Here is an 11277-nt window from a genome sequence, read left to right on the forward strand (position 1 = left end):
CATCGGTCACCAAGTCCACAAACGAACACACTTCATTGCTAATTGGTTGCCTCATAGATTTTCACACGTGGAACACCGCCTTTTCATCACCCACCCGGAAAGTGAGTTCACCGACTTCCACATCAACAAGAGCCTTCCCCGTAGCAAGGAAAGGTCTACCCAGAATAATCGGCACCTCATAGTCCACTTCACAATCAAGAATCACAAAATCCGTCGGGAGAATTAATTTATCAACACGAACCAACACATCATTAATGATACCCAACGGTTTCTTCATGGTACGATCCGCCATTTGTAATCTCATAGATGTGGGTCTTGGTTTCCCAATTCCCAAAGTCTTGAAAACCGAATAGGGCATCAAATTGATACTTTCTCCAAGATCACAAAGAGCTTTAGCAAAGTCGGCACTTCCAATGGTACAAGGGATTGTGAAAGCGTCGAGATCTTCCAATTTAGGAGCCATTGAGTGCATAATTGCACTTACTTGATGAGTCATCTTTATAGTTTCACAATTCATCGACCGCTTCTTTGTCACCAAGTCCTTCATGAACTTTGCATAACCGGGCATTTGCTCCAAAGCCTCAACCAATGGCACATTAATAGATAGACTCTTCATCATGTCAATGAACTTTTTGAATTGATTCTCACTATTTTGCTTGGCAAGCCTTTGAGAATATGGAGGAGGAGGCCTTGGCACTACTGGTTCCGGTATGTCAACAATGTGCTCCCTAGATGGGTTTACTTCCTCTTGAGTCTCCTCCACATTGTCATCAATATCAATTCTTACTTCATCATTTTCTTGCACCACATTGTTTGGGATCTCATCTTCTTGTACCACTTGCTCATCATCCATAATTTTTCTTTGACTTGAGATGGGTGCATCCCAACCTTTTCCACTTCTTGTAGTCATGGCCATAGAATGTCCCGTGTTGTTCCCACCCTTTGGGTTCACCACCGTGTCACTTGGTAGTGCCCCCTTAGGACGAGTGTTTAAAGTTTGCGAGATTTGCCCCAACTGAACTTTTAAATTGCGAATTGAAGTGTTGTGAGAGGCTAGTTAGGCATCGGAATCGGCATTCATCTCCATCATTTGTTTGAACATATTCTCAATTCGTCTCATCTCACTGTTGGAAGATCTTGGACCATTGGAAGGATAAGGAGGAGGGTTGCTCGGTTGTTGATACATCGGGGGCCTTTGAAATCCCGACCCCCAATTTCCTTGGTTATTGTTCCCCCCCCCACCCATCCACCCACCCCGGTTGTTTCCTCCCCATTATCCTTGACTATTGTCACTCTAATTGCCTTGGTTATTTTGACCATTCCAATTTCCTTGATTGTTTTGATTGTTCCAATTCCCTTAGTTGTTTTGATTGTTTCAATTCCCTTGATTAACATGAGGTCTCCATTGTTGTTGATTCATGCCTTGAGAGTTGTTTCTTTGCCCTTAGAAGTTGTTCACATATTATACTTCCTCCTTTTGGTCATTGTAAGATTTATCTTGATCAAACCCACTATCTTCTTGCACATAATGTTCCACACGGTTTTGCACTTGAGGACCCTTTTGCCTTCTCCTGTTTACTATCATATTAACTCCCTCCATTGCATTTACTTGCTTAGGACCTTGCACTTGTTGAAGTTGAGCCATGGCTAATTGATTTATTGTGGTGGTCAACTCGGCAATTGCTTGCCCATGATCATGCAATTCTTTATGTAGGTAAATCACGTTTGGATCACCTTGAGGAACATTTGCTATACTTTGCCATGCCGATGAAGTATCCGCCATTTCATCTAAGATCTCATAAGCTTCCGCATATGGCGTTGTCATGAAATTTTCACCGGCAAGTTGGTTGACCACGCATTTATTGGTAGTATTAATCCCCCTATAGAAAGTTTGTTGAATCATAGCCTCCGTCATGTTATTGTTTGGGCACTCTTTCACCATAGTTCGGTACCTCTCCCATATCCCATGCAAAGGCTCATTGGGTTCTTGTTTGAATGCTAGAATCTCATCTCTAAGAGTAGCCATATGCCCGGGAAAAAAGAACTTGGAAATAAATTTCTCTACCAATTTATCCCATGTATGGATGGAATGGTTTGGCAACCTTTCTAACCAATCCAAGGCTTCCCCCGTAGAGAGAAAGGAAATAGCCTCAACCTTAAAGATTCCTCAGAGATGTTTGTCTGTTTACTCCCCCAGCAAGTGTCCACAAACCCTTTCAAGTGTTTGTACGCATTTTGATTCGGAGCCCCGGTGAAGAATCCCCATTGCTCTAGAAATATGAGCATAACATTTGTGATTTGAAAGTTGCCCGCCCTAATGCGGGGCGGAACTATGGCAGTTGCATACCTTTCATTCGGCAACATCCGGTGTGGTGCCGCTCTTGGTGGATTTGGGGGTGGAACGGGAACGTTGTCTTGAGGCAGTCGGCCTCATCTATTTGCTTGAGGTTCAAGAGTAACCTCTTCAACTTGGTCATCTTCCACGTCCATATCCCCCAAAGTCATGTTTACGAGAGGATCATTGTTATTGAGAGCCATTGTTTCACCAAAAAGATTAGTAACACGAAAGGAAAAGAAGACAATTCACACACAAAACTAAATATATAGTTAAATCCGTTTTTATGCTCCCCGGCAAAGGTGCCAAAAATTGGTCTCGTCCAAGTCACACCTCTATTCGGGGTTGTGAAACGGTCGATTGCAATAATAATACCCAACAAGGAGTCGGGATCGAATCTACAGGGAGCTTAGATGGGATTAGTGGTATATATTTGGATAAAACACGTGAAGTAGCTTGGTTTCACTTCCACAAATAAGGTTTTGTTTTTACTTCTAAAATTACGTTAAGGATTACAATTCTAAAGATATAAAATTAGAGAATATTATTTTTGGATGGTTTTCAAATATATAAAAAGTCCTAGGGGTATGACCTTCACCTACGTGTTTGCCTAACGGGTTATAAACTTTAAAGCTTATTTTATTGGTCGGGGTATATTATAGCAATCAACACTCAAATACTCACTCAATACCTCTCGGTAAGAGAGTGATTTTACCCAATTTGGCTTTCTCAAGTCCAAATGGGTATTGGACAAAACAGTTGATAAAATACTCAAGTCGGGTTTTAATATCTCTAGGTTCAACTATCAATCTCTTGATTTTATCCCAAATTCTTGTTAGACAAGTTTTCTTAGACTAAGTCTCTCTTTCTCAAGTAGAGACCAAGTCAAATAGGCATAAACTAATGTTTGCAACCATTAATTCTATAATTAAAGGCAAGAACAAGGCTAAATAATAAACACCCAACCATAAACAAGTCATAAATCAAATACCCATTAGGTTTACACACTAGGGTTGGGTCACAACCCTAGCTAAAAATTTAGCTACTCATAATGGGTATAGAGGAAAATAGAGAAGAAAAGATGATAAAACTCATATTGCAAGATTAAAAGATAAAAACCCAATGTTAAATCACCAAAGTAAGCTAAAGTTGCCTAAAGGGGTAAAGAAAAACGGCTACAGAACTTTCAATATTCAAAACTTGACCTAATTTTGTGAAAGTAGTCTATTTATACAAAGCTGAAATTTTCGGACAAAATTGCCTTTTCGGAGGTTCTGCGGCCGCGCAATTATATGTGCGGTCCGCACTTCTCTTCATATCTTGACAGGAGTTGATTATGCGGCCGCACAATTCTGAATTGTGGTCGCATCTCTCATGTTCTGCGGTCCGCACAATTCTGGGTGCAGCCGCACTGGGCTCTTTTGCGGACCGCACATTTCCTGAGTGTGGTCACATAGCTGTTTCTGCGGCCGCGCAATTATTGTGCGGTCCGCATTTCTTCTTGAGCTTGAGATGAAACTCTCTCAACTTTGGCTCTTACGTAGCTTCTGCAGCCGCAAAATAATTGTGCGGTCCGTACTTTGCACTAGGGATCTGTTAATTTTCCTACACATTCTGCGGCCGCAGATAAAAATCTGTGGTCCGCACTTGAGCTTCTGTGCCTGATTTTTGTCCTTGTTCAGATCACTCCTCCTTGAGTTGGATTTCATCGTAGTGGCTCATTTTCCAACACTCCTGCAGGTAAGCATATTTCATCTCATATGTCTCATATGTGGGAAATCACTCACCCAACTAATTCGGCCAACCCTTGCGAGCTAAGTAACATACATACTAGTAAATTCTAAGCACCTTTTTTTGTACTTCCATTTGGTCTTATTTAACAATATCAAAACTGCAAACTCCCTTCTTAGTAATTCCACATTTTAATTTCTTACTAATCTTTCCCCTTTTGGAAGTATGAAGTCGTGGAGTCGCGCCAAAATGCGTTCAACGGTCTTAACTGTTTCAAAAATTGCCCTGTCAGGCAGAAATAAAAAACAAACCAAAAAATAAATTTGGCCTTCTAATTTTCTACTGAAAACCTATATACTTCATTCTTTGTTTTGAATAAAAAAATATGTTTAAGGGTCAAATATATCCTTTTATTTTGGTATATTATTCATATCTACCCTCCGTTATACTATTAAGCCATATATACCCTTACCGTTAATTAATTTTTTAAAAAATACCCTCCACCTAACGGAAAACCATCAAATTAAAAAAAAATTATTTTAAAAAAAAATACATTAACCCACTATAAAAATACGAAACCTAGATTTTTGAGACATCTTATTATATTTTATTCATTTAGAGAGAGAGAGAGAGAGAGAGAGAGAGAGAGAGAGAGAGAGAGAGAGAGAGAGAGAGAGAGAGAGAGAGAATGATGGTGACGGTAGGATTAGTAAAAACTTATATTTTGGTTCTTAGTTGTTCACAGTGGTATTAGGATGTCATGTTATCACTTTCGTTTGTATTTTTATATGGTTATAATATGGCATCCCTTTATCTAATGTAATGCACACTTGATAGTTGGTTTGTATGTTGGTAACAATTAATATATATATACTTTAACAATACTTGTGTTCGGTTAATACATGAAGTTAGTGTGATTATGTTGTTAAATTACTTTTCAATTTGGTGGTGTACTTTCTTTTATTCTTGTTGAATTCCTTAGACTATAGCTTGATAATAAATTGAATCTCCTCTAATTATTTTATAATTTTTGTTCATTATAAGTTCAGTTGTTACTAAGAATTATGAGTATCACACCCCATAGCTTGGACTCTACCTTTGGTTCTTAAGGCGTGATTTGGCGATAATACTCGTAGCTCAAATGCTTAAAGTAGAATAAGAAAATCATAGTGCGTAAATACTCATCAACAAAGGTTCACAATTGGAGGAAGAAATATCTCGGTAGCTGCCTTAAGACTTCAAAACTGTCAACCTAATAAGATACTATAAACATTCTAAGTCATGGTGGAAAAAAATTATGGTGAATACTCGATACAGTTCGACATGACGGGAAAAAAAAACAAAGAGAAAAGCTAGAAGAAGAAAAAAGAATTTGGAAAAGTTTATATAATAAACATACAATAAGGATATTAAAATAATTGTGACTAAATATATAAATGAATATATGGTTGTCGGTATTTTTATGTTTTTCACTTCTCCAATTTAACAAGTGACGACGAAGGAGATGACTAATCTTTGAGAAAAAGTGCAGTAAATAAAAGGGGTTTAACGGGTTATTAATGAGTTTAAAAAAAATAAATCTTTTTTTTAATTTGGTGACTTTTCGTTAGGTGGAGGATATTTTTAAAAAGTTTGGTTAATGGTAAGAATAGATGTGACCAAATAATATAATGGAGGATAAATATAAATAATATAACAAAATAGAAGGATATATCTGACCTTTCTCCCTTAAATTTAACATAAGCTGTGGAAAACAGAAGAACGCTGTATTTGAAATTTTCTAGTCAAATACTCCTATCTTAACTTAAAATCTTACAGATGTAAGTCTTCAAGCAAAGTGTCAGTGTCAAATGTTGGTCCGCAAGAATTCTCCAAGAACCTACCTTCATACACAGCCAGCAAGAAACCTTAAAAGGGCAAATATCTCTTTTAGTCTATGTCCGAAACTATTTATATCCGACATTCGAAAAAATATATAAAATTTATATATTATTTTATATATAATATATATAAATTATATATAATATATTTCGCTATTATTTTGAGAGCGGCTATACAATATTATTTTTTTTAATGTTACTAACACTCAAAGGACAGTCCGGTACACTAAACTCCTGTTATGTACGGGGTCCGTAGAAGGGTCGGACCACAAAAGTTTATTATACGCATTCTTACCATACATTTCTGCAAGAGACTGTTTCTACGGCTTGAACTTGTAACCTCTTGATCACTTGATAACAACTTTACTAATTGCGCCAAAACTATCATACACTTTAATAGAAAGAAAAAAATTGGAACATGATATTCATAGTACATTAATTTAAAAAAAAGTAATCATATCATAGTACTACCTCAGAAGTTAGTAAGTATATTGGAGCATAAAAAGGCAAAATTGATGAGGTCAACTTGTATTTAGTCTTCTCAAGCTTTGTCTTTGCATACTCCTTTTCCTTTCATACACGTTAACACGCTGCATCTATCTCTCTCTCTCTCTCTCTCTCTCTCTATTCCTATGTCACACGCTTGTTCAAATAATTTTCTTCAAATTTTACTATTTTTACAGCTGCAAGATTCTTGTCTTTAAATTGTTTTTGTATCGATTTAAAGGTTCAATCTTTCACTTTTTTAGCTTCAATTCTCAATTGGGGTTTCTGAGATTTCCTTATTTGTCTTCTGTTTTCATATGAGTTCCTCTTGTTTTTGAGCTTTCTTGCTTTTTTGCTGTGTTTTAGTCCACATGGAATTTTTTTCCCTTTTGGTGTAAATCCCACTTTTTTCATAGACTTTTCTCTGTTCCTTTTTTCCCAAGTTAGTTCTTTTCTCACAGTCATTCCAATTTTCAGTTTTTCTTACTTTTCCATGCTTATCCTAATTTGGTTCCTTTCTTAGCTACAAACAGTTAATATTTTTCCCTTAGTGATCATCAAATTTTCTCTTTTAGCTACAGAAAGTTGGTATTTTCCCCCTATTAATCATCTAATTTTAATAAAAATTCAATCTTGGAAGATTTTTGATAAAGAAACAGAATCTTTGTGTAATTTGGCAAGAAGGGAAGGTTTCAAGATTTTAGCTTTGAGGGGAAAAAAATGCTGAAGTGTTTTTATATATTCAAGGATAAGTCAAGGTCAAGAAGGAGAGGGGAATCGGCACCAGAATTGAGTAATGAAAGTAGGAGAGATGGTAATTCAGAAGGGAAAAAGGTAGCTAAGTCTACAGGTTCAGTTTCATCTGCTAGAAGTATACCGCAAATGTATAGAGAAAAAGAGCAAAATTTGAGGGTTTTTTCACTTTCAGAGCTTAAGGAAGCTACAAGGAGTTTCAATAGGATGTTAAAGATAGGGGAAGGTGGTTTTGGGAGTGTATATAAAGGTACAATTCAGCCTCCTAGTGGAAGAGGTGATCCTATTGTGGTTGCTATTAAGAAGCTCAACACACTTGGATTGCAGGTATGAGCTTTTCTTTGATCTGTAGTATATGTATAATTTGCTTGCCTTTTGTAAAAGATCTTCATTTGATAAAATGTCTGAGAAGTAAATGAGTTCATGATTTGAATCTTTGATTGATAGAGAAATAGTAGAAATGCCCTTTTGAAGTTTATGCTATTGTGGTCTTGTAATAATATAAAAAAAGGGCAGCTCAATTGAGCTCCCGCTATGCGTGGAGTCCGGGGAAGAACCAGACTACCAGGGTCTATTGTATGCAGTCTTACCCTGCATTTCTGTAAGAAACTGTTTCCACGACTCGAACCCGTGACTATGCCAAGGCTCCCCTTCCGGTCTTGTACTAAGATAGTTTAACAAAATTGGATTGAGATAGCACAATTTGTGCACTTTGAGCAAGATAGCCGAATATGATGTGGCGCATGATATCTTAATTTGGCCCAGAATCTTGGAAAATTCTATGTTAAAGTAACTTTTATGACTGATAAATGCTTCACAAATAAAAAAATGGCAAATGGTAGACTCAAAACTTGTTACATTACTGCCTTTAATGTATGCATTTTTCCAATTTGTGGAACAAATATAGTGTAATGTTCTACTCAAGTGTTTTGAGTTGGAAGGGGGGAGGTTGCCAATCACCTAAAGTTTCGCTTCATGATATTTAATGCTTTACTTATTTTGTTTTTCTGGTGATCTGGGACTAAATTCCTGAACCTCATTCTTCTACGGGATCTGAACTCCACTGATTCTGCTTTGCGTATCCTACGTATGTGTATTACAATTTAAAAGGCACTGCCATGTTAGTATTATTTTGGTGCTAAGATGAATATATTCGGGTTGTGAACTAATTTAGCAAGCAAAATTGTTGTCTTTCTTGCTTCTTTTCTCCACAATTCGTTAGTTGATACATTGAATTTCTGCATTGAGTAACTATTTTCCTGTTTACATCCGCTTCTTATGCACTTAACCTTTTGAGATTCAGTGCCGCTTTAACTCCCACTGGTCCAGGTCTTAGGAACCCATTCACTCTTTTCTTTAATGGTCATTGATCTTTTTTACTTGTTTCGTTATGTTGAAGAATCATAAATGAAGTAAACAGTTTAACATCCACCTTTGTTATTTACTTGTGTAAGCCTACTGTATCTTTATCTTTTACAACGTTAATACCTCAAATGAGTACCACTTGTTGCATCTTCGTCCCATAACCAATTTCATGTTTATGGGGAGGGAACATATATCTTTCCGTCACTAGCTAAGCCGTTATTAATTGTTGTCTTCGCCTTTTCTTCGTTTCATTATTGAGTTTGCTGTATGACTCCTAAGATAAACGTAGATAATTCTTTATATATGCAGGGCCACAGACAATGGGTTGCAGAAGTTCAATTTCTCGGTGTTTTGGAGCACCCTAACCTTGTTAAGCTTCTAGGATATTGCGCTACAGATGGGGAAAGAGGGATTCAGCGCCTATTGGTTTATGAATACATGCAAAATAAGAGCTTAGAAGATCATCTGTTCAACAGAGCTGTGCCGGTAATTCCCTGGAAAACAAGATTGAAAATTATCCTTGGTGCAGCGCAAGGAATGGCTTATTTGCACGAGGGTCTAGAAGTCCAGGTATTCTTTAACTACACAGATAAAATGATTGACACTTCAGATTTTGCTAATCAGTTTACAATTGCTTCTGTGCTAGTCACATAGAGAATAAATATCCTTTGACTTTGCCAACAAAGTCAGGTCCTAAATGTCAAGTGCTGATTGATAGTTATATATAGACTTGTTTATCAAGCTCTCTAAATAGTAAACATGTTTTCAAGCTCTCTAAATAGTGCACCTGTTTGTTCCAATGGTTATTTATTGTTGGATCATCATTGATGAATTTGTAGCACTTTGCCTTTTAACATTATTAGACAATGGCATATTTCATGTTCCATGTGCTTGCAAAACGCAACAAATAAACCTCGTTATGTCATGTGTGTCAGTGTTTCCAACTAACTTCTGAAGCCAAGAACGATAAAGCATGAGTAGCATGTTATGATCATAATTATCACCCATTAAGCTAACACAACTTGCGCTCCTGAAAGCACCTTTCTTTTTTCTATCTTCATACAAACTCTTGAACTTTTTTTCATTTCTCATTCTTAATGAATACTTTTTGATTGAAATGTAAAGGTGATATATCGAGATTTCAAGTCATCAAATGTGCTTCTGGATGAGGATTTTAATCCAAGGCTTTCAGATTTTGGGCTTGCAAGGGAAGGGCCGGCTGGTGATCGCTCTCATGTGTCTACAGCGGTAAGTGATGGCGATAATGGTTATCGCATGAATGCCAAATTTTTGTAGTTGGGGTCATTATTAGGACTTAAATTGCATAGGTGAAGTCATACTTTAGCCTTTGATTCTCGTTGGCTGATCATTATTTTGTATTTTCTGTGCATAGCCGGTTGGGACTTTAGGATACGCTGCCCCTGAATATGTTGAAACTGGACATCTATCGGTCAAGAGTGATATTTGGAGCTTTGGAGTTGTTCTTTATGAGATCCTCACTGGCAGACGAACTTTGGAAAGGAACCTTCCCGTGATGCAACAGAAGCTTATTGATTGGGTAAAGCAATTTCCTGCTGATAGTAGAAAATTCAGCATGATCATTGATCCAAGGCTTCGAAACGAGTTCTCACTTGTTGCTGCTAGGAGAATTGCAAAACTGGCCGATAGCTGCTTAAACAAGATCGCCAAAGAGCGTCCAAAAATGAGTGAAGTAGTTCAGATACTAACACAAGCAGTACAAGAATCACAAGAAACAACTTCTTTAGAAATCACAGGTCCAGGTCCAGGGCCATCTCGGCCTACACAGCTTGCCTCACCTAAACAACAACTTAAAAATAAGACCATTGCTGAAACTGCACGGCCAATGCGCCCCATAGCTCAGGCAAGTCTACTCAAAATATGGCCTTATAGAAGTTACTCATAAATTGCTTTGTCTAACTTTCTTGTTCTGCTATATCAGGCGTGAATGCTCAAAAGATCGCGGATCATATCTCAAAATTGAGATCCTTATGCACGAGGCGAGTAAATTTTTCTATATATATAGTAAGTAATATTCTTTGGTAAAAGAAATGGGCTCTTCACATGTCCCATTAGAGTTCTTTTTTGATAAAGTATGTTTGCACTAGGAAGAGTATGGCAAAAGGAGGGAAGTTTCTTTTTTCAGTTAAAAGTGATTTTTAAGAATGTACTTGTAAACTCCTTAGTTTAGGACTTCTATTCACTAGTGTTTGTTTGTGTAAATAAATCCATTTGTATTCCAAGATTTCAGAGCAACAAATTTTGTTCCTCTTAGTTCCTATTTTGAGTGGCACCCCGAAAATCTTTAACAATTTAACTCTTGATCTATAACATTATTTGCAAAACCATTAAACCAGTGCCAAAGTGGTAAACTTTGACCACCACTAAGAGAAAGATTTAAGTTTGTGTAAGTATTTTTTTTAACACTATTAGTGTATTTTAAGTTTTTAACTTGTTATAGTAAATAGATTAAAAAAAAAATCATCCTCTAGCGCCGCGTAGTTTTCTCGTGAACAATAAAAGTACCATAAATACTAGTAGAATTTTATCTTGAAAAGGTTTTAAAATGAAGTTAACCCTATATATATATATATATATATATATATATATATATATATATATATATATATGTGTGTAAATGTGTATAATCAATATATAATTTATGTATACTGGTTACAAAAAGTAAACAATGAATTTGACCGGCTATTT

The 11277-nt window shown here is 36.6% G+C and overlaps 1 protein-coding gene across 3 annotated transcripts in view; it reads left to right on the plus strand.

Moving 5' to 3' along the window:
- The window catches only part of LOC104111184 (probable serine/threonine-protein kinase PBL19), a 51092-nt gene extending 40250 nt beyond the window's left edge, over positions 1 to 10842 (plus strand). The window contains exons 1-5 of one of the 3 annotated variants that reach the window (XM_009620829.4): positions 6517 to 7512; positions 8860 to 9120; positions 9676 to 9798; positions 9944 to 10432; positions 10511 to 10842. In XM_009620829.4, the coding sequence (XP_009619124.1) occupies positions 7153 to 7512; positions 8860 to 9120; positions 9676 to 9798; positions 9944 to 10432; positions 10511 to 10516 (1239 nt within the window). In that variant the 5' untranslated portion in view covers positions 6517 to 7152 and the 3' untranslated portion in view covers positions 10517 to 10842. The other 2 variants (XM_070182683.1, XM_070182684.1) reach the window with 2 other exon arrangements.
- The last annotated feature ends 435 nt before the right edge of the window (positions 10843 to 11277 follow it).

The sequence above is a fragment of the Nicotiana tomentosiformis genome, chromosome 8 (assembly GCF_000390325.3).
Source record: "Nicotiana tomentosiformis chromosome 8, ASM39032v3, whole genome shotgun sequence".
In the NCBI taxonomy this organism is placed as follows: Eukaryota; Viridiplantae; Streptophyta; class Magnoliopsida; order Solanales; family Solanaceae; genus Nicotiana; species Nicotiana tomentosiformis.